At 46.9% G+C, this 23588-nt stretch overlaps 1 protein-coding gene across 3 annotated transcripts; it reads right to left on the reverse strand.

Annotated features, from left to right (window-relative positions):
• Nucleotides 1-1759: 1759 nt before the first annotated feature.
• On the reverse strand, nucleotides 1760-22920 carry CTPS1 (CTP synthase 1). Of its 3 annotated transcripts, none has more exons than XM_063355875.1 (19): nucleotides 22788-22920; nucleotides 22228-22401; nucleotides 21619-21789; nucleotides 20762-20862; nucleotides 19459-19575; nucleotides 17955-18038; nucleotides 17619-17699; nucleotides 14923-15074; nucleotides 13517-13649; nucleotides 11955-12043; nucleotides 10948-11042; nucleotides 10308-10370; nucleotides 9387-9430; nucleotides 8357-8453; nucleotides 8027-8082; nucleotides 7846-7942; nucleotides 7429-7573; nucleotides 5000-5090; nucleotides 1760-3504 (listed from the first exon to the last, which is right to left on the reverse strand). In XM_063355875.1, exons 1-18 carry the CDS (start codon nucleotides 22918-22920, stop codon nucleotides 5006-5008), a joined length of 1917 nt encoding a protein of 638 aa, XP_063211945.1. In that variant the 3' UTR covers nucleotides 1760-3504; nucleotides 5000-5005. The 3 variants fall into 3 exon arrangements, with proteins under 3 accessions (XP_063211945.1, XP_063211948.1, XP_063211947.1); XM_063355878.1 differs by having other exon boundaries at nucleotides 22228-22405; nucleotides 22788-22884; XM_063355877.1 differs by lacking the exon at nucleotides 19459-19575.
• Between the last annotated feature and the right edge of the window lie 668 nt (nucleotides 22921-23588).

A 23588-nucleotide genomic window follows, 5' to 3' on the forward strand; every position in this document is an offset into this window, starting at 1 on the left:
AAGGGGTCTTGGCTGGTCCTGGAGGTCCAGCACCAGGTGGAGTGGGGCAGGAGGAGCAGCCCAGGTCTCTCCTGCAGCCTCGGGGCTCACTGGGCACCCCAGGACCTCTGTTCGGGTGCCTCTGGCCCAAACTGGTCCCTGGGACTGTGTGGCAGCAGCGTGGTGCTCCCGGCCCGGGCTGATGGGGACCCGCAGCTCCACTGTGCCAGCGCCCAGCCCTGTCCCCCCAGCCAGCGTCTCCTCCAGGGACAGCCGGGGAGAGAGCGTGTCCCTGCCCGCACCCCGCGGCAGCAGAGCCCGAGGGGCAGCTGGATCCCTCCACCTTTTGGGGTGGAAGGGGCTGAGCTGCTGGGGCACGGTGGTGCCTTCGCCAGGTCCCACAGCGACCATTCTCCCGCCCCCCAGAGACAAGCCCTGCGGGGGTCCGTTTTATTTGTGAAATTTCACTGCGTCTTCCTTTCTTGAACTTTAAATGCCCGTTTCTGTTGCAGCCCCAGCTACGGAGCTAAAAATCATAAATCATTTTGGTTGGAAGAGAACTTTCGGATCATCGAGTCCAACCGTTAACCCAGCGCTGCCAAGTCCACCACTGACCCGCGTCCCGCAGCACCGCGTCTGCCCGGCTTTTAAATCCCTCCAGGGATGGCGACTCCGCCACTGCCCCAGGCAGCCTCTTCCAATGCTTGAGAATCCTTTTGGTGAAGAAATTTTTCCTAATGCCCATCCTAAACCTGCCCTGGTGCCGTTTCCTCTCATCCCATCACTTATTACGCAGGAGAAGAGACCGACCCCCCCTGGCTGCCCCCTCCTTTCAGTGAGCTGTAGGGAGCAAGAAGGTCTCCCCTCAGCCTCCTCTTCTCCAGGCTGAACACCCCCAGCTCCCTCAGCCGCTCCAGCTGTGCTGCCCCAGCTCAGGCAGGGTGGACAGGCCACCCTGGGGCTGCCCCCTGCCTGCCCCCCCCACAACGGGAGCCCAGCTGGGGGGATGGCTTCACCAGCACACCCACCATCAGGCTGGGGGCAGCCACGGCCTCCCTTAGGGCCAGAGGAGCGTGCGGCTGGTACCTGGTGCCCCGGAAAGGCTGCGGGGCTTGTGCCGGGGGGACCTGAGCCCTCCTCCCCCCGGGGCAGCTCCCCGCTCTCCCAGGGGACAGCCACAGCCCAGGGCGCTCAGCTCTCCCTCGATGGCGGTGCTATTAACGCTACAGCGGAACACGCACGGCCCTCGGGCTCGGGGAGCACCCAGGTCCCGCAGTCAGGAGCCAGCCTGGCCCCCGCACTCCGGAGCAAGGCCAGATGAGGAGTGAGGGGAGAAAGCGCTCCTCCCGCCTCCCCAGAGCCCGAGGCTGCAGCTCAAGGGCAGCGGCCGGCAACCACAGGGTGCCCCGAGCCCAGGTGAAGGTGGCCCTGGAACACTTGTCCCCAGGGCAGCGAGCAGCAGCAGTGACAGCCCAGCGCGGCCACGCAGCCCAAAGACACGGCCCTGGGCCACCAGGCAAGCGGCTCTCCCTCCTGTGGAGGAGGAGGGAGCAAACCCCCCAAGAGGCAGCTTCCAGCACAATTCGATTGAAAATCGTCATTTTTCCTGCCCTGCACGGGCTGCGGGCTCAGGCCGGAGTCCCCGGGTTTCCCCATCCATAATTTGGAAATACGTGTCTAAAAACCACTGCCAATGCAGTGCGATTCTTTAAAATTAGACAATCAGTACTTCAGTCCTCTCTCGCCCTCGGAGCTATGGAAGCAATACAGCAAGCCCTCGGCTAGTTATTCATTTTATTACAAATAAGCATTTAATGACCAAGTCAGTTGCACAGTTTTGGCCAAAACAAAAACATTTCAGGAGAAAGAAAACAAAGTTGTGCTACAGACAAGGATGATCTCACACTGCTAGAGGTCCGGCCGCGGCCCGGCCGGTGTTTGTTCGGAGCAGAGCGCATCTCCACGGGGCTGATCGTTTCCCCAGCACCGTTGCAATTGGCACACAGGAAGAATGCTCAAAGCTTTCCGGGCTAAAAGCAGCTTTCCCGGGTATATGTAAAGTAATTGAGGAATAAAGCAAGAGGGGCTGTAGGAAAGATCACTTAAGATGAGACAGGGCAGTGTTTAATTAAGTTTGGCATCAGACACCACAGGAGTTAGGACTCAGCCAGGCTCCAGCCATGCAGCTTTCTCCAAACTTTAACCAACTGAAGAGTTCTGAACATACGACGCTTCGGACAACCGAGACGCTTTCTTCCTTTCTTCTAAATTACCAAAAGACCAAAAACTGCAAAAGGCAAGGGGGGAAAAATAAAAAAAACGGATTGGAAAGCTGAGCTCGCCAGCGCAGGACAGCAAACATCTACACCTACAGCCGGGACTGAGTAATGGAGTAATGGCGTCGGCAAATCCCGACGGCCCTCCCTGTGGAGACAGCTCTTGGTATTGCATCAGGTGCGGGACACGCGGCTCCGCCAGACAGAAAAAGGCAACAGAAGGCTCCACTTGCAACCAACGAAAAGAAGCACCATGAACTGTTCAGTCCAAGGCCGATCCCGACGGGAGCGGTTAAAGGCAGCATCTGGAAGTAGTTCACTTTCTTCTCTGTACCTCCCCTTGATGCAAGGAGTTGAGATTTCCCAGCCCAAGAAGCAGCACCAGCAAACACTGGCATGGAAAGGGCTGACAGTTCTGCCTCAGTTCAGGCAATGATGGGCTCTCCTGACAGTTTTGGGGGTTTTTTTGGTTTTTTTTTTTCCCCCTCCCCACTTTTTTTCTTCCCCCTGCCATGATCCAAGCTCATCACATCCCTGCAGAGTAACGTATCCCAGTTAGAGCTGATCATGTTCCAGATTGACTCTATTCCAGGATGATTTTCCTGGTTAAAAGTTCATTGCCGGCAATGAATGCACCAAGACCCCCAGTGCCACAAGTTTTTAAATATTACTGAAAAAAACAAAACAGAAAATTCTCCCCCCCCCCCGCCCCAAAAAAAAAAAAAACCAAACCCAAAACACAATGACTGCATAAAGCTGAACAGGCCCATCCTCTGCAGCACAGCACAGCTCAACCACTGAGCGAGCCCCCGAAGTCGAGTGTCACCCCCATCGTTTCACCAATAAGCAATAAAGGCTGCTGCGGGAGCAGAAAGGGGGGAGAAAGCAACTCAACTGCCAGTGCCCAAGATCTAAACTCATGCCAGCGTTACCATGTGCTAGAAAGGAAGCGTGCAACTGGATTCTCCCCAACACATCAAATCCCAAACCCAAATTTGCTTTTTATCTCCAAGACGGTGCTAAACGGAAAAAAGTCTAGAGGCGTGATGAGCTCTCCCCCAGAAATAACCAGAGTCTACACAGAAAATAAACAAAGGGCAGAAGAGCTGAGGAAATAAAGGGACATGATTTCATAACGAAAATAATAAAACCATAACTTAAGAAAGCCCAAAGCTGACAGTGTTCGAGCTATTGCTGTAAGAGTGCCTGGAAAATCTAATGAAGACTCTTCTCTTCAGCGAAGACACATCTGGAGAAAGAGAAAGAAAAGGGGCAGGAGTTACTGACAGTGGAGAGCAAGAGGCTGGGATTGCGCAGCACACTGGAGCCTCTTACACACGTCACCCCGGACAAACACAACACGGGGGACCTGCCAACACTTCCCAGCACAAGAGATGTCTATTAGTTTTATAGGGGCACGGTGGCAACGTTAAGACCAGCGTATCACAGCCCTGAGAGGGCAAGCTCGTTCTAGAAGTCGATGTTTAAATAAATGCTAGGGAGTGAGCACTGTTCAGCTGAGCGTTAACTACGTGCCCTCCCAGCACCGCCCATGCCTGGTACCAAAGGAAAATCTTCATTACGCTGCGGCTATTAAGAGAGTTGAGCTGAGACATGCACCAGCCGGCCGGCCAGGGGACACACCACGCGTGCCAGTGTCACTTTGCCTACGGCTTCATTTGGGGACAGCCCTTAAGCCTCACAGCACCCAGACTTGTCACATTAAGGAGCACAGCAGATACTGTCAGCGAGCCAAAGTTTCAGGATATCTTCAGGAGGATAAAAATTTACAGAGAGGCTTTTAGTTTGCTGCCGTACCAGCTCTGCAACAACCCAACACCCAGTGACCCCAGCTGCCTTCAGCGCCGCAAAGGCCCAGTCCCGTAGCCAGGGATGGGCCAGTACTTCTGTGCCAGACTCGGGCTAACCCTCGTTTTCACCCTGCACTTAATTTTGGAAGCGTGTTACACGAAGGAAACGGGGAGGGAGGAAGGATCGGACATCCCTGGTCCCCTGGCATTCAGCAATAAACCCCTGCTCTCACTCGACATGTGTGTGCACAAACGCTGCTTAACTTCTCCAAAACCGCCACACAAAACCAGCCAGAGCAGCGGGAAAACGCCCTACATCCCCAATGACCTCCCGCACAAAGGGAGAGCTCACTGAAAAATTAAGTCTACCTTTTTTGCCGGTGGAGTTTGAACGCTAGGGTTTAGCATCCCCGCCCCCAAACACTGGATTATACACAACCAATTTTGACATCCATGCAACATCTGCAGCAGCTGCTGCAATTCAGAGCCCAAGTCCACTGGTTTGAGAGAGAAACTTGAAGTTTCGAGAAATGGGGGAGAATGGCTATTTCAAAAACGTTACTTGGCAAAGGAAAGAGAACGCTCCCAAAATACTAAACTTTCTAAATCCAGTACCCCCTTGCTCAGCTTTGCCTCCATTTTCAGGAACGTGTGCTGTATTTGTGCTTTGTTTCTTTATTTGAATTTAATCTCAAACTCCTGCATCTGTTTTTATACTTTATTATGTGTCAATTTGCTGAGGAAATACCCGCCCACATCTGTTACACAGACACGAGGTACTGTGCATCCCTCAGCACAGCTGGAACACGTGCGTGAGCACCAGCACTTTTCATGGTGTGCCAGTTTCTACCAAGCCATGCGAAACATTCAGATGCCAGGAGGAAAGACCAGGCAAGAAATTTTTTCCACGAGGTTGAGGTTATTAAAAGTTACCAGGAATCAGTCATGATTTACTGATGGAAACTTCAGCTCCGTTATCTCCAAGTCGGGCGAGCTGCTGCCACTTCTATCGCTGTAGGTGTCCCTGCAGAATTCAGAAAGATTTTGGTTTATGGAGCTTTATTCGACCTAGATTTGCATCAGGAATTAGCGGGGTTTGGTAGTAAGTACTGCTAGCTGAGGCTGAAAAGCCAAGCACACAAAATTCCTTGCATAGCTGTCCCTTTGGAAATAGGGCTGAGTCATCATCAATTTTAAGGTTCGTGATTTAAAAATATTACAGATATAATAGGCATTTTATAAGGCAAAGTTATTCTAAATGAAATTCATTAAACAGGGAACAGGAGACTGGTTAACCACCCATAAGCCATTCTAATTCAGCTTCCCAGTAACAGCTGATTGCCTTTAATCCATTAAACAGCTTTTTCAGCTTCACAGCACAATTCAGATCGGAAGGGAGCTCAGGACAGCTACAGCGCGGGGACAGCTATCAGGTCAGACACGGCTGCTCAGGCCTTTATCCAGTCGCATTCTGAAATCCTCCGAGGACAGAGACTGCGCAGCCTTTCTGGGGAACTTGCACCAATGCGTGACTGATCTAATGGTGAACAAGAAATTTCCTTATATCCTGTCAGAACCTCTCTTATTTCAACTCATATCCATTGTGTCTCATCCTCCCACCATGCACTTCCATAAAGATCCTGTTTTCACCTTCTTGCTAATGTTTGTGTAGGTGCTGGCAGGCTGCTCTTAGTCCCCCGTAAAACCCTCCCTTCTCCAGGCTGAACAAGCCCAGCTCCTTCGGCCTCTCCTCACCGGGCAAGTACTCCAACCTCCTGACCGCCTTAGTAGCCCTCAACTAAATTCTCTCCAATTTATTGGTGTTTTACTTGTACTGGGCGACCCCAAACCACACAGAATATTCTAGGTGCGGTCTAACAAATGTCAAAGTGAAGAGAGATAATCGCTTCTCTCCATCTCCCGTCTGTGCTTTTACTCATTCAGCCAAGGATGCTGCTCGTCCTTCCTTTGCTGCCAGCGCACACTGCTGGCTGATGTTCAGTTTGCTGTTTCCCAAGACCCCGTCAGCAGAGCTGATCCCCAGCTGCTCAGTCCCCAGCCTGCGTTACTGCAAGGGATTCCTCGATGCAGGACTCTGCGTTTGTCTTTGCGAAACCTCATCTGGTCCCTGTTGGCCCACTGCTCCAGCCCAGTCCCCCCAAACAGCGATCCCATCCTCAAGTGCGTAGTCTGTTCCCCGCTATTCGGTGGCACCTGCAAACCTCACGAGGGTGCAATGAGGAGACTTACCTGAAAACGTGATAAGAGTTACAAGGGCACAGGAATAAGCGGGAGTACAGGCTGGCCTGTAACTGCCACCAGTATTTTTAGATTATATGCTAACCATGAAACAATTTGTGACCACAATCACAGAAGACTCCAACAGCAGGTAATACTGACTTAAGATGCTGCAGTACAGAGGAAACTTCAGCTCCTCTGCTGTGAGAAGCCATTTCAAACTCAAGTGTACAAAAGCAGGAAATTAAAATATCCCTCAACACTTGGAAGCATTGAAAGGAGGCATCTTCACACAGAAACTCTCTTCAGAGCGGATCAGCCAGAGCACAAGTGACAGCCGTTGTCCAGACAGCAACACGAATTCCTGCAGTGCGGCTGCATTGCAGCTCGACCCAGAAAGGCCAATACTTCCCTTTTTGCATTGATTTAGTTTAATACATTCAGTGTTATTTCTCTTCTGCATTTAGTTTGGGGTTTTTTGTTTAGTGCATGTTAGCACTCCAGCTACACAAGCAAATCCTCTGTGTTCTCTTCTATAAGGAGGAAAATGGGTCACCACCAAAATGATGTTTACTTGTTGCATATTCCCACATCTGCTGAGCAGAACTGCAGGGCATTAGGGAGCAGGAAGTAAACGTGCCATTAAGTCTACTCAAAACATAAGTTTCTTTGCAAGCTGAGAAAAAAGAAAGCTTAAGTCAGCAGAACAAAAAAACGAAGCTGCAACCACCAGGGCCCATTCCTTAAACCAGCAACACGAACAAGTTTCTTAAGGACCAGCCTGTACCTAGGACTTGTACAAGGATCACGGGGAATACCCCACGAGGTCTCCAATCACCCAAACGGGCAGGCCCAGCTGCAGTTTCCTCAAACACCTCTGACTGCCACAAGACTGCAGTTACGCTCCCTGAATTCGGGACCTCCCTGCAGGACAGCTCTACGGCACTACAATCAGTCTGAAAATGTAAGACAAGAGGCTTCAAAGAAAGAGTGGAAAGAAGAAGTGCTGCAAACACCCCCTGGTTACCTCACAGTAACTCTATGCCAGTAGGTTTCTCCAGTTTATCCTGTAGCAAGAAGCACTGCCCCAGGAGAGTTCTGACCGGTGTCTTCCTTCAACCTACCTGGGTGAGAGCCTGCAGCCCTTTTGTAGATAATGTGTGAGTCTTCCTGCAGACGCCAAGAGGAGGCCGAAGTATGGGGGAGATGGCTTAATTGGTCTGGAGAGGAATTCAGGGTGATACTGAACACCAACGAAGAAAGGATGCTCTAAGAGAAAGAACAGAAAATATTGATGAGAAGTCTCTGAAGCCTGCGGCTGAACTGCAGTTAAAGCACTGATCGCACTGAAGCCTGATGATGGGGAAGAGGTGTCGTTTCTATTCTGCCTTTTGTCCCTAACCGGACAGCCACACGGGATTCTTTTTTTAGTGTAATTCTGAGAGAGCCTGGCCTGGTCACACAAAAACCTCCTCAATTACCCTCCAAACACTTTCCCTTGTAAATACCTACACCCACAAACTAATTGCTTAAGTACTCACCTTCCAACTCAACCACTTCCATTCGCTCTCCCTCCTCATCCTGGCCTACAAACTTCAAACCTTGCTCTTCAAAACACTTTTTCAATTCTGGATTGACCTAGAAGACCAGAAGCAAGAAAACTCATGATCTCTTGTCTTTGGATTGCACAGAAAAGCTCGACACCTACAACAGCATTTTTACCTCAAATCTGTGTCTATGTCTCTCTTCCAAGAAATCATGATCTCCATACAGCTTCCCTGCACCAAAAGGAAGACATTTCTTGGAGCAAATGTCAAACAGTCCACACGAGTTTGGCAAGTTTTAACAAGTTCATATGAATAGCATCCATGAGAATCTGCCACTTCTCAGGGGGACCAAATTCATTGATCTCCACTTCACTACCAGAACAAAGCCTGCAAATATTGACCATTCGAGGATGCTCTAACACTCCCAGGTCTCCCTTCCCCATACCCACTATACATGCACATCGTTCCCATGAAACACTTCCAAAAGAGGTAAGAAATGCCTTACTCATGATTGAATTCTTGGTTTGGAAGAGCGTTCTTCTCTTGCCAAGCCTCATGGTTCCGCCCATTTGCCCAGGATTATGTTCTGGCATGTCTATGACCTGCAGAAAGCATTCGGAGAGGGAGGAGAGGATGAGGGAGGAATAACAGCCCGGGGCAGACTCTGAAACGTTAAAGGGGGAAAAAAACAACATCCATACAGAAAACAAGCAAATCACCCCAAGGAACACTGGGGCTTGGCACGGTAGACCCAAAAGAATAGATTACTTCGCAGAGTCATTCTAGTAAAGGCTGTGCAGGACATACGGAATGTTTGCAGGTATTCAGGAAACTTTTGCACAGGAAATGGTCTCAGTCAAAGCCACACACTAATACTGTGCTATTTACTGAACTAAATGTTAAACAAACAAAAAATCAAATTTACAGAAAAAAAACCAAATCAGAATCACTTCTACTTTGATACATAACTTCATAAGCTGGTTTTTTTTGAAACTCTTCCCTTTTGAGTAGCACTTTAAATTATAGCAGAAGCCAATCATTACAGTGGACCCTGGACAAGGCACATGGAGCCTGCAGTATGAGAAACGCAGGTTCAGAATTCCGTCCACAATGTTTCAAGGAATCCATGCCTGTCTATGTTAATTTCTGAGATCATAACCAAATAGTTATGCAGTGGAACTTGGATACCACCAAATCTTTAGCACTTACTCTGTGAAATCAGTTAAGCTTTCAAACCGCCCTTTAAGAACGTTTTACCTCTTAGAAAACACCTTGCTTTATGAAAAAGTGTGATTAAAAATGAAAATATAAAAATATTAGTCTTCAACTATATAGTACGCACTGCAATCTTCTAGGAAGCAGCAACTGCCATACATTAACTAGGCAAAGACATTTGCTTTTCACATTAGTAAATGATGGAAGACAGGCTTAAAAGCCACAAGACATAATAATTAAAACTATTAAATGTACTAACAGGCATGTGCAGAGAAGCCTAGCACAGTAAGGATATTAGAAGCAAGTCACAATAAACTCACCACTGGATGAGCGGTTTTGGGGTCAAATTCTGTCGAGTTCGCATCTGCAATGTTAGGTTCATCAATTAGAAACACAAAGTCCCTCACAGCATGACATGCATTTACAGGATCTCCCCCAGGCACAGCTGCGCCTCGTCCCCGCACTTCTGGCGAGCGGCAACCTCAGGCGTGCCGAGCCACTCGCACAGAGCTGCCAGCTCAGCCCCCGGCAGCAGAAACAGGACTCTGCCAGCTTTGCTTGATTCGAATTTCTGAGGCTGCCTGGAGGTTGCAATCTTAGGGCAACCAGTCTAGTGCAATGAGTGGTGAAAGCGAGGGTCATTCAAGAAAAGCACACATTCAACAGCTTAGAATAAATAAATAAAGCCAAGGAGGGGGAAGGGAGCAGAAGTACTCTGAGAAACACGTTTTCCCCTACCTTCGCTACTAGCGAGACTTGGAATCAGGCTGAGAAACTAAATTTAGCACTCTGTAAAGGGAGTTTTGACAACAGGGACCTCGTCAATACAAGCAGTGGAGCCCAGAAAGCAATTCAACCCACTGAACTGGGTGCAACGGCATGGGCGCTGCATTGCTTTCTGGTCTTTATTCCTACTGGCTATAATGGGAATTTAGGATGTCCAGCACACATAGGCACAGCTCCACTTGGGTGTTTTCTTCAGGAGCTGAACCTCACTCTAAGCCACAGAAAGTTTTCTGTCATTACAAGCATGTCTTACTCCATTGATTTTTATTTGAATAGGATAAGGGAATTGTTCTTTTTCCTTTGAATTAGCAAAGGGAATTCTACACACCTAGAAAAAAAAAATGAAATCTACCTACCGATGAAAAATTAAAAGTTACAGGTATTTAGAAAGTCATAGGTATTACTCAAGCAATCAAAGAAATGACCAAAACCCAGGAAGGGTTTTGTGCAATTACCTTGCCAACCAAGAACACTGCGTGCAAACTCCACAACTGCTAACTGCATTCCCAAACAAACTCCTGCAGAAGGAAAGGCAGAACACGGATGTCAGGATATGACATGAGCCCACAGGACAACTGAGCCCATATCACAAAGCGCACACACCTTCACAGTGCCATCCCAAGTCAGAGGAAAACCTGGATGAGACAGACCTTTGACTTGGATTTAGGGCTCTGTTCACTCTGCACCAAGTAGTTCTGACAAGTTTTACTCCACACCTCCCCTCCCCATCCACTCTGCCCACACATTTCCAGTCTCTCACCATGTCCGTTTCATTTAAATGCAGTCACATATTTCTTCATGCCAAGACCACCACAGTCTCCTCTGAAACTTCCTCTGAGACTGCTATCCCCTCATTATAGAGATGTCATCACATCCCAGCCAACCCTGACCACTTCAGAGCTAACCACAGATGACAGCTGTGTTACCCAGTTAAGCTGAGCATAGATCATTGTCTTTCTCAGCCAATTCTCTTCAAAATTGTACATTCCAGATACTAATGAGAATCACTAAAGCTCTCACTGCAGACCAGTTTGGCTGTTATTCCACCTCCTTCTTTTCTTTATTTCTTTTTATGGATGAAAACACGTTTCTCACCTAAGAAGGGTTTTTTCTGTTTTCTTGCCCAGGAAATAGCTTGAATTTTGCCTTCTGTCCCTCGAACACCAAATCCACCAGGAACCAGAACTCCACTGCATGAGGATGAAAAGATTCCATTCACACAGGGCTCACCAGCATGGTTTCCCCCCAAAAACACACCACCTCTCTCCCACAAAATCTTGGGCTTGCAAGACGTCGCTCCTGAAAAGGGCTTTAGAGTGCCCTATGTGGCAAGGCCTGTCTGCAGCACAGTTTCCATATAACTTCACATGAGCCGTCACATAAAATGTCACAGAATTTTCAGGGAAACATTTTATAAAAGCACATTTTACCTTCCCAAGAAATCCCAAATACAATGCAGGTTACAATACTAGAATCGTACACATCGCATGACCCGCATGCTCTGCAACAATCATGTTTGCAAACTTATCACCCAGCCAGGCCCGTGCTGAGGAAGCCGCTGGCTGCAGTATCAGGTTCTCCAAACCACAGGCACAAGGACAGCAAATTCTGCAGGAGGTTCTTCATTCTCCTGGTACCAGCCAAAGCCTGCTTCCCTGAGGGCTAACAAGCCCCACTTGTTCTTGTTTCCTGGGCTAACTCTTGGCACTCTTCTGCATCCTAACACTTTTTCCCCTTCTCACACTTTCTTCCTGAAGAACTTTTACACCTTCCATCCTCTCTCTTTGGCTTTAATAGCCGTTGCCAGTACCTATCCTTTCCCCTTATTTCCCCTCACCCTGTTTCCCCACTAAGCTTGTGCACATCCTCACTGCACGATCCTCTTCCCTATTGCTGCCTTTCACAATCTCCCTCACTTATTTAACAACTCTCCACTTTACATCTTATCCTGTTTCATGGAGAGATATTTGGGGCAATGTCAGGGTGTGCTACTACAGTGCTAAGAAAACAGTCTCCAGGGAGGCTCATAATTCCAAAACTGTCAACAGCAGCAAGTTTATCAGACATGCTCCAAAGACACGGCCAGAGTGTAAGTGTCTTACTCAGCACCACACAGCTTCTGCCATGCTTCATGGTATCGGACAGGTTCTTCCTGCAGAGTATCTGGCTCCAAGTCAGCAGAGTCAATATACTGTGAAGAAATCCAAAAAAGGATGATGAGATACTGCCACAAGAGTGTGCAGGGTCCGCATAATTCTCATTAAATGAAAATATCATCATTCCTCCTGGATAGCTCTGGAATTGCTTCCTACTGGATATGCTTCTGTTTTTTCTGGGCTGATTTCCTGTCTGCTAGTCAGCAAAACTGCTTTCCCCCACCATCATACTACAGATTCACAAACAGAACCCATGTTTTTCCTATGTTCCCCTCTCTGCAGCTTTGCTGTGACATACGTGAAGTCCACGAGACCCAAACTCATTAAATGGGAATGAAGTCTTACTGGAGCACAGCAAGATGGGAACACAAGGCTATGCAGAAACAACCACCCACACAGCAAGAAAAAACTGAATCCCTTTCTCATCAAATATGCACCACTTAACCTTCAAGACGGACTGAAGAACAAACGGGATATGGTGACACACAGGCTATTGTAATTAAAGGATGTTATGACCAATGCTACATATGGAAAAAACCTGCAAATTTTCCAGTTTCTCATCTCCAGTATCCTGGTATCTCTGAACGTCGGAATGTTCTGGCAGTTTGCTAACCCTTCGGAACAACCATTTTTGTCTTTTTATTTTTTTTCCCCCAAGCTTGGAATACTGCTAAACAGTTTTTTAACCCAACATAAGATCTCCACGCACAGCGCTCACAGAACCCGTTCCCCTTCTGAACCATACAAATACAGCTGTATCAGGAACTACCCATCAATGCATGAGCAGGGTTTACCCTTCACCAGTCTTACTTGTTTTTCTTCTTTTCTCTCCACTGATTTTGTGAGTTGAAAGGTAACCCAAACGTAGAACAGTGGTGTTGTAAACCAAGCACCTACTTCCATGACTCACTGACATCATGAAACCACTGGACATTTAAAAAGTATACTTAAACGTAAGTAAAATTTCTGACAACTTATAGATATTTCACACAGTCAGAGCATCTAGCTACCACCAAGACCCTTAACAGCCCCTTTGTAGCCAAACCAGCATTAAAACCTTAATAAAGCCTGATGCAGAAACATCATAAAACCTGTGAGTACCACAAGGATAACAGCAACAACCCGAAAAAAAGGATCACGTCCAACAACTGTCAGAGAAGTTAAAGCAAACCGTGCCTTCTTCAAATATATCTAAGGCTCTACCACAGTTCAGCACGCAACACTGAGCACTGAAGAGTTCCCATCAATTATACAGACACCTTGTATATCTTACAGGATGAAAGGCTGGTTTGCTTTGAAGCTGTTTTATGCCTGACAACAGATGTTTTGATGCTATAATCCAAGGACAATTTTAAAGTTCACTGGCTGAATCAACTCTCCCTTACTGTCTATGCGTTTGTGCAAAACTTAATTAAGATGGGTAGCGCTGTAAGTGGAAGGAGTCGGGGGGGGGGGGGATTTTTTTTTTTAATTTTTTTTTCCCCACACACACACGCACTCACCCCTACCTTAATGTCAAGTTTGTGGTTGATAGCCAGTGCAGAATGCTCCAGTGCTTTAATGACAGATGCGTAGGAATCTGAAAACTTGGTGTATTTGCCAACAAGCGCGATGGAACATGTTTCAAGGAGACGGTCATACCTAAACAAAAACAAAACACAAAAGGCTTATTTCATCATTAACAGGAAATGGGGGCAAGAATCACTTACATTCTATTTGGTTTTTCAAGTAACGTAAACAGTTGGGCTCTTGAAAGTCAGAGAGATGATGACTTTGGAGGAGACAACCTTTTATAATAATTAGGACTTTAAACATCAAAGCAAGATTAGAGGAAAGAAAAAAAAAATGTCTGAGAAAGAGAGTTGCAGAAAACCATGTATAAATTAACTCATCTCTCCTTATGCAGAAAAGCCATTTTGAGTAGATCCAAACTGTCTTTTCAGGAAGCTGTATTAGATTCGAAGTCTGCAGTAAACTATTAGGACCAAGGATCAAAGCACAACTCCGCATGTGTTTATACTGTACAGCATCTTCCCACGCTGCTTCTGACTGAGTTCACTTCAGCAGCTAGAAATACAGAAAGGAGTTCTAGAGTCCTACGGTTGTCCTGCCCACACTTTCAACCCCCAGCACCCGGCAGCATTCTTGGCTACAGCTAAGAAATTATTTCAAGTTTTTTTCAGAAATGCTAAGTTACCTTCAACCAAGATGGTTATTGAGGGCTTTCCCCATGAAAAGAAAATGTTATTGGCAGTGGTGGCCTGTGTCAGGCATATAAATAAAGGGAAACATCTAGATTTTGAAAATTCATTTCTTGTAAGGACAAACATACTTAAGGCTTCAGAAAGGGCCTGAATGCCGACTGAAAAGACTCAATTCACAATTTCCCCATGAACACAGAGTCCATTCCCCACAAGGGAAAAAAAACAACACCGTGTTCTAGGAGTCTCAGACAGAACAGTTACGAAACAGTTGTTCCACTTGCTTTAAAGCATACTCCAAAGACAGATTTTTATTGACACCCCTGATGACTCCTACATATGCCTACAAAAGGATTTTAACACTTTGTAATATCACTGGGTCTTTTTGTATAAAAAGGGAGGGCAGAGCTGTCCACCTTTTAATTACCTCAAACTTGTTTTGACATAGACAGTACTTGACCAACACAAGACAAGGAACTCAGTAACATTATCTTACAGGATTCTTATGCTGAAGAATTTTTTTTTCCCCAAACAGTTAAACATCTAGGAAGAAAATACATATTTATAGTAAAAAAAAAAAAAAAAGAAAAAAATTGAGCACATTAAGAACACTTGAGGAACATGAAGTAACACTCATCACCTAATAACCAACGACCAAGAAGAGAAACTAATCCGGAGTCTCAACTCAAACTACGCCCAGCAGCCCAGCTCACCTGTCAGCCATTTCCTTCCACTTCATGAGCATCCTCCTGGGCTGCCTCTCAATAGGAAGGTCAAGCCTGTGTCTGAAGTAGTCAACAACTCCCTGCTCCTCTAACAACAGAGGAACCCGGTAGATGGAAGAGACATCATGAACACAGATGACCTGTTCATAAAATATGAATGTCATTAAAACACATCTAAGTGCTTCTGCAATTATTTTTAGACAGATATTCAGAGAGCTTCTATCTCTAGCAGACAACCGTATGACCAGCTAAACTTCCAGGAAATAACATCTGTTGATAACAGCGTATGAATAGCTTAATACTAGTTTCCATATACTTGAAAAGGTCATCCTTCAATACTTCCCAGGTATTACTGCTCGCTGGAGCTCCTTGGGAATGGCTATAACACGATAACCTAGCAGTGAGAAAGTCAGCTGCTATGCAAGTTATGCGAGCACACAGCAAAGTTCAAAGAACACTTCAAAGAGACTTCTGTGATACAGCCTTTTTGTTAATCCCAATTGAAACAACAGCTAAACTGCCCACAAGCCCCGCTTCCCCATTCCCCACCACTGTCATTCTTAACCAGGGCTTCCAGTTTGATTAAAGCCCAGGGAAATCTGTGATCTTAATACAGCGATAAGTTTTACAGGGGGTCCTTCACCTAATTTAGGATTAAACAATTATCACAGAATCCCAGACTGGCAGGGGTTGGAAGGGACCTCTGGAGATCATCCCGTCCAACCCCCTGCCAGAGCAGGGTCACCCACAGCAGGTGGCACAGGAACGCCTCCAGGCAGGTTTGGAATGTCTCCAGAGATGGAGACTCCCCCACCTCTCTGGGCAGCCTGTGCCAGGGCTCTGACACCCTCTCAGGAAAGAAGTTCCTCCTCACGTTTCGATGGAACTTCATATGTTCGTATGCTTGTATGCTTGTGCCTGTTACCTCTTGTCCTGTCGCTGGGCACCACTGAGAAGAGCCTGGCCCCATCCTCCTGACACCCACCCTTTCAGTATTTACAAGCATTGATAAGATCCCCCCTCAACCACCTTTTTTCCAGACTAAAAAGACCCAAAACCCTCAGCCTTTCCTCATAAGAGAGATGTTCCAATCCCCTGATCATCATGGTAGCCCTTTGCTGTCCCCTCTCCAGCAGTTCCCTGTCCTTCTTGACCCAGGGAGCCCAGAACTGGACCCAGCACTCCAGGTGTGGCCTCCCCAGGGCAGAGCAGAGAGGGAGGATGACCTCCCTCCACCTGCTGGCCACGCTCTTCTTGATGCACCCCAGGATGCCATTGGCCTTCTTGGCCTCAAGGGCACGTTGCTGGCTCAGGGTCGTCCTGTTGTCCACCAGGACTCCCAGGTCTCTTTCCACAGAGCTGCTCTCCAGCAGGTCACCCCCAACCTGTACCGGTGCATGGGGTTATTCCTCCCCAGGTGCAGCACCCTGCACTTGCCGTTATTGAATTTCATAAGGTTTCGCTCCACCCAACTCTCCAGCCTGTCCAGGTCAAGCAAAGAATTATGAGTAAAGAGTACTTAGGTCAATGAGGAATATTTATGTCAATGGTCCTAGCTTCTGCAGAAAAGGAAAGATGGCTCTGGACAACTGTCACCTGCCCATCAAGAATGAGACTGTACTTTAAGGATCAAAAATATACTGGCATAACTATTTTTAAATCCTCATTTCTCCCAACTCAAATGAAAGCAGAGTTTAACACTGCACCAGTAAAACCCCCTAGGCTGCAAATTTTCTTCCTTCACAGTCAATAGCATTTACTTCTCAATTCAAGTGCAACTGCAGTCAGAGAAACAACTATGTAAAATTGCATTAAACTTCCTGGAAAGTGCCAACTTACTTTCAATTCCTGCCCAACAAGAGGTAGATGCTGTACCGCTGACACATCAATATTATTGTCAGCTAATTCTGAATGCAATACTTGAAACCACGAGACTCGCTTTCATCTCACTGTATGAGAAACTAATAAAAATGACTTGACAGAGCCTGGAATTGCGAAGAGATACTGTGTCTTTCACAAAAAGACAAAATGTTTCAAGCTACAGCTGGATTGGCAAGTGCTAGTATTTAGCCTACAGACAGTTTGATAATTTTCCAAGGTCTACCTCAGCCTATGCTATGCAGAGTAGTCTCAGTACAAGAAGAATCATGCTAACATGGAATTTTTGCATATCACATAACATTCAAGTGAAGCAATGCTTCTCTCAAATCCCATTTCAACTTTTCTGTGCAATGTCTCCTCATGCAATCTTGGGCAGAAGAATAATATCAAAAGAGCAGCGTATGAAATACACTCATGTATCCTTTAAACCTAATTTTGGGCAAGTACTCTTTGGCCTCTGAATACTGAAAAACCTCATTCTTCTGTATGCACAGAAGGAATGCGGAAGGAGAACCAAGGTCAAAAACAGCTATTCAGAAAATACCTTGGATTCCATAGAATTCTTTCTCTAAGCCTACGCTAACTACCTTATAAGAAAAGCTGGCTGCTGGCATAAAAAGGACAACTTTTGTAATGGTTACATGTGTAAGGAATGTAGGGAAGACAAAGCAGCAAATGAATTATGCAGCTAACAACAGACACAGCTAAAACACAAAAACACTCCGCTCAGATAAAACTCCACTTAGCATTTGACAAACAGAATAGAATATTTATTGCAAGGAAGTGCAGACAGCAATTTTTACCTGTTCTGGTTCAACATGACAGAACATGGAAATCTTTTCTTTTACTGAGGTATCCAGTGGAGTGGAGCACCTGCAAACAATCTAACAGAACAGCAACATCAAGGTTGTGAAGCAAAACAGAAGTACTCAGACATTCATATAACAAACCTCTATAAAAGCTGTCTTTCTGCAGTCTCTGTGACTTGGGAAAAAAAACCCAACAAACTAACTCTGTTACTTGTACTTGTTTATTACCGATATAGAAGAGCTCTCAACCTAAGCATTATTTAGACTAGGATGTTGTTGTAACGTGCCAGTACTGTATTTTTAATTTCAAAGCCATGCAGCAAACCTTACCAGATCTGGTGAGAGACCAAGACCTCTGAGTTCACGAACACTGTTTTGGGTGGGTTTAGTCTTCTGCTCTCCTGTAGAGCTTGGCTGGTCAGAGAAAAGCAGAAGTTGGTATATCAAATTATGATCGTATGTAGCAATGATTCATCAGGCTAAGTGGGACCCTCCACCCTATTCGTCTTGTAAAAACTTTGACCCAGTTCTCAGACAATTAACATGAACTCTAAATAACCCTGTACGCTATCATTTCAATTTCAAATATTGAAAGAAACTAGAGTTCAAGTCTGTACAAAGTAGGTAAGCATAATAGTGAGGGAGAAAACAGGGATACTAAGGTATTTATTCACTGCTCCCTGCAAATTCAAAAAAATTAAAAAATTTCTAATTTTTTTCTCCTGGTCTGGACAGAAAGGTAAAGAAAGAAAGAGAACAAAGATTGATCTGCGCTCCAGTAGCTTTATCAAGTTGCTCTGTCAAACCCATTTCAGAGACAAGGAACACTCATGCTGTCTAGTATTGTTAACACAACTACGTAAGAATTTTCTTCAGCAGTGACTCCTGCAATAGAGGTTTTTGTTTGGTGAAGACTGTAAACTGTCTTCAAAACCAGAGCAGATAATACAGATGAGGTTATATCAGGCATTATATGGCATAAAACACCTTCATATGGATCTGGCATTAATTGGAGTTCACCTCATCCACTTGGCACACAATGACATTTTGTTTTTCTTTGTGATTCCTAATTAACTGATTCTTATCATAGCACCGCTTCATAATACCTTTTCTTAATTGAATCTCTGAACCAAAGGGCAACTGCCACTCAGATTGTTATGGCTTACATAGCAAGCAGATGTGAGAGTCTATGAAATCACTGTTAAAGATCAGAACACACATTAAAAATATTGTCTAAGGAGAAAAAAAACCCAACAGATTATGTTTCAAAACAGAGTATTACGTTTTGAAAGTTATGTTACAAAAATAACCCAACCTATTTAATAAACTACAGCTATCGTAAACTTGGGGGGCACACATAGCAACAGAAATATTAAAGAACTCTGGGAAGAGCTTGGAATATGATCTTATTAATAAGTCCAAATGGCTGTGAAGTCTGTCTATATCACTGAAGTGTATATTACCTTTGCAGAAATAAAAGGCTATGCAAATGAAGGGAAACCGAAAGTTTTAAGCCCTAGAAAGCAAGTTTACCTGCAAAAGCTAGGAGACAATTCCATGAAGAAAAACAGCAGTTAAAGATGCAAAACTGTATTTTCTACAGCTCCCAACTATTTATTACACATTTACACACTTTGAAAAGTTTCTGCTCACTTCTTGCGAACCTTTTTAAATATGTAACCATATATTCTCTGCATTTCTTCCACAAGTTTCTACATATAGAAATATATAAATATAACAGTGCCTATAGATATAGCATTTCAGAAATGCAGATTTAGAAAGCAACTTTTGGATTGAGGAAGCCCCTGACCACCACAACATTTTAGGTCCTTACCTGGGGAACTAGACTGACATGAATGTTACAAAAATTCTCTCTTTTGGCCTTGAACTGGAACTGGCGGAAAGCTTCAATGAAAGGCATGCTTTCAATATCACCTACCGTCCCACCAAGCTAAGAAAGACAGACATTTAGAATTAAAGTTAGTACCAAAACATCATCTACTGAATTGGTACGCTAAACCATACTAAAACATACATAAAAGGGCCTTAAAACATCTCCCCAGCACCTCCCTATGATTCCCTAAAGAATCATCAACACCAAGATGAAAAGCAGGATTTACCTGCTTGTACTACTTCCACAGAATCCAATATACTCCAACTGTTATTTTAAAAAAGCCACAAGAAAACCAGCTTCTCATATGGGCAGCACCTCTCCAGGGACATTAGCTTTGTCTCTATTCTCTCTTCAGGGAAAAGATTTAGGTGTTAAAATTATCATTTACAAACATTAGGGGGCACTGAGAAGCAAAATTTCTGTTTATATAGAGTGGTTTTAGACACAGGCAGGAACAGAGAAGCAAAATTTCTGTTAAGTTTTAGAAACTATATAGAGTGGTTTTGGACACGTGCAGGAACAGAGACACAAGGCATTCTTTGGAGCAGTGACAGACTCCCGTGCGTTGTCAGACAGTGCCTCCTAGGTACTTCAGGATCCAGGCCTGTAAATCCTGGAACAGAAATTGGCACTCAAGCTGCAGGGAGAGTCCTAAGTCACCATGACCCGGGCACTCTGACAAGCTCCCTTTCTCCTGCATACCCTGCCAGCCAGCTCAGCAGCACCACCTCAGAGCCTTCACCCTACTCTGTCTCCTCTGCCAGCAAGACATCCCATACAACACATGGGAAACCAAACGGGTTTGTCACCACTAACTTATGCCGTTCACTTCTCTAGGTGAACTAGCCACTCCAAAGCTCCCTTTACTGCTAAGGAGGAAAGACAACTGCTTCCAGAGGGTGATTTACCCACCCTCCCTCTACCCACCAAGGAAGAAGAGGGCACAGCATGATTAGCTCAGATTTTGGCCAAAAATTCATTCATTCACATTACGCTAGAGAACAAAGCATCTCAAAAATGTAACTGTCTAAACCCAAAGTCTTTCTCTGTTTGGTTTCACAGACCATTCAAGAGATTAAACTGAATAAGGGAGGCTAGCAAGGGGGATTTTTAACCAACTGAACAACATGCAAAGCTGAACATTTCTGTAAGAAACTTTTACAGTGCAAAATATGCATATAGTTCCATTTACTCCATAGAAGAAGCAAAACCATTTTACTTATTTATTTTAAGAGCTACAAACCTCAATGACACAAACTTGGGGTTCAATGCCATCTTCATCTACAGGAATTCGTGCCTGCCTCATTACCCATTCTTGTATCGCATCTGTGATGTGGGGAACAACTGAAAAAGAAACCCAGGGAAGGGTTAAAGCCACAACCCATGCACTTTTCTCCCTCTAACTCATTACAGAGCGAATTATTGAAAATAACTAGCCAGAGTTCCCCATATGACTTGAGCAATGATTTGTGTCTTTAAAGAAGTATGCATTTTTGAAGTGATTATTCTTGGCTGTGATTTTCAAGAGAAGTGCCTTGGCAAGAAATGTAATCCTGCCTCAATTTAAACACATGTAAGCAATGTTTCCTTTAAGCTGGAAGATTCAAGTACAAACAGTTCTCTCCTCTAAGCAGAGAGAGTCACTCGGTTTTAAACTGTCTGCAAAAGTCCTTATCCAAACCAGCTATGGCGGATGCTTAGAAAGGGAACGGACTGATCTGATCCTCAAAGATCCTTTGGGTTTTCTACTGACATGACAGTTATCAAAAGAAATAACCATTTTAACCAGCTAACAAATAATCCACAGGGGTATTAGTCTGAAGTCTGTATTGGCTACGTTAGACAGTCGGACCCAAGTCCGGCATACAGTCCAAACAATAGGCAGTATATTGCTGAGTACTGGAAAGCCTTGAGGCTTGAACCTGATTCAGTACGGCACGCGCCACTACACCTGCACTGGTGCATCTCCTACTTCCCCTTTTAAAAAACAAACAAAAAACATCACAAGGACTGTGCATAACAAAGACCTCAAGTTAAGATGCAACCAGGACAGAAATATAGACTACATTTCTAAGCATCATGAATTAAACTTCACGTCACCTTGGACAGTTTTGCCAAGATAGTCTCCCTTCCTCTCCTTGTTGATGACATACTGGTAGATCTTCCCAGTTGTCAAATTGTTGTCTTTGGTGAGTCGGATATCGAGGAAGCGCTCATAGTTACCAAGGTCCAGATCCACTTCCCCTCCATCATCTAGCACAAACACCTCCCCTGCGGCACACGGGAAAAGGTACAAGCGCACATGTCAAGGGGAAACAGTCCACATCAGCAATTTGTTGGTTTTGCCTGTGACAGCTAGAATGTAAGGAAACACCTTCTTTGATTGCTGCATTAAGTTTAGGAGTGGCTAATAAAATGAAAAGCCTGATATAACAAAGGGGACTCCTACATTGAGGACTGAACCCCTCAACGAGGCAGCAATGACAGAAGCCCAGAGAGCACATCTCTGCTGTTTGCTGGTGGCACAATCAGCCCCAGAGCCGCCGACAGGCTCAGCCTGCGGGTCCCACACGCAGGACCAGACACAAACTCTTCCCCCATGCAAAGATGATTCCTCCCAAGCAAAGCCAGCCCCGGCACCCATCTGGAAGCCGCCGGTACCCAGCTCAGGGCCACTCGCCGACAGCTCAGCCCCACGGCGCCACTCACCGTGCTCGTACGGGGAGAAGGTGCCAGCATCGATGTTGATGTAGGGGTCGATCTTGATGGAGGTGACATGCAGCCCGCAGGACTTGAGGATGGTGCCGATGCTGCTGGCGATGATCCCCTTGCCGATGCCCGAAATCACCCCACCGGTGACCAGGATATACTTCATCTGCCTCGCTGCCTGACACCGACAGCGCCTCAGCGAGGGCTCTGCCCCGGGCAGGCGGGGACAGACCCGCTGCCTGGAGGAGCCCCAGGCCCCCGCCATTCCTGTCAGCGACCCCCCCCGCCATTATTATCAGCGACCCCACTGTCAGCGACCCCCTCCCGCCATTCTTGTCAGCGACCCCCCTGTCAGCAGCCTCCCCCGCCACTCCCTCCTTGCCAGCGACCACCCCCCGCCCCGCCATTCCCTCCCTGTCCGTGAGGGCCGGTGCCCCCTCTCCCCCCACCCAGCAATTCCCGCCCTAGCCGCGGCCCCCACCCGTCCCCTCCGCGTGGTGCCGCCCGCTCCCCGCCCTCCCCCCGCGCCTGCCCGCACGGTCCCGTCCCCCGCCCCTCACCTGTGCCCGCCGGGGCGGCGCGCGGAGGGCGAGGGTCGGGGCGCGCGCGCTGCGCTGCTGCCGGCCGGCTCGGCGGGGCAGCGCATGAGGCTGGCGCGCGGCGGGGCGCAGGCGCCGAGGGGCGGTTGCGCATGCGCAGGGAGGGGGCCCTCCCGCGCTCCCGAGGGGCGTGGCCCCGGTAACCCCCGCCCTCGGCGCCTCGCGCGCGCATGGCAGCGGCGGGGTCCGGGCTCGGCGGGTTCGTTTCCTCCGTCCCTCAGGGACCCTGCTGGGTGCGGGGGGAGCGGCTCCGGGAGGACCCGCAGCCCCGCGATCCTCGGTCATGGCCCGGGGGACCTGGAGGTGGCCGGAGAGCGAACGGCAGAGGCCAGGCCGGGGGTGGGAGGGCGGGTTGGCCCTGTCAGGAGGAGGATTCGGCCTCCCTTCGGGCCGCGCGGTCGGAGAACGCGGTCAGTGCTGCTTCGTTTCTCCGTGAAGAGCTCCTCTTGCTTCCTTCTGTTATGCAAGTGGCTCATAAGTGAGAAGAATACGAGTCTCCCGCGCCCTTTTTGAGGAAAGAGCGGTGATGTGCGCTGGCTGTGAGTGTCCGGTGGCACATCCCGGTAAGGCACGGGGAGGATGAGCTGTTCCAGGGCTGGGTCTAGGTGTCCCCGCTTGTCCCATTTCATGAGTGGGGCAGAAGACATCTGCCTGTGGCAACTGCTTTGAGGCTGAAGACAAGCCCTTTCTTTCAGAGGTGTGTGTAAGCTAAATGTCAGCATCTCCGTTTAGACACATAAACCATTTCCTCAGTGCCTGACT

The sequence above is a fragment of the Chroicocephalus ridibundus genome, chromosome 19, assembly GCF_963924245.1.
Source record: "Chroicocephalus ridibundus chromosome 19, bChrRid1.1, whole genome shotgun sequence".
In the NCBI taxonomy this organism is placed as follows: Eukaryota; Metazoa; Chordata; class Aves; order Charadriiformes; family Laridae; genus Chroicocephalus; species Chroicocephalus ridibundus.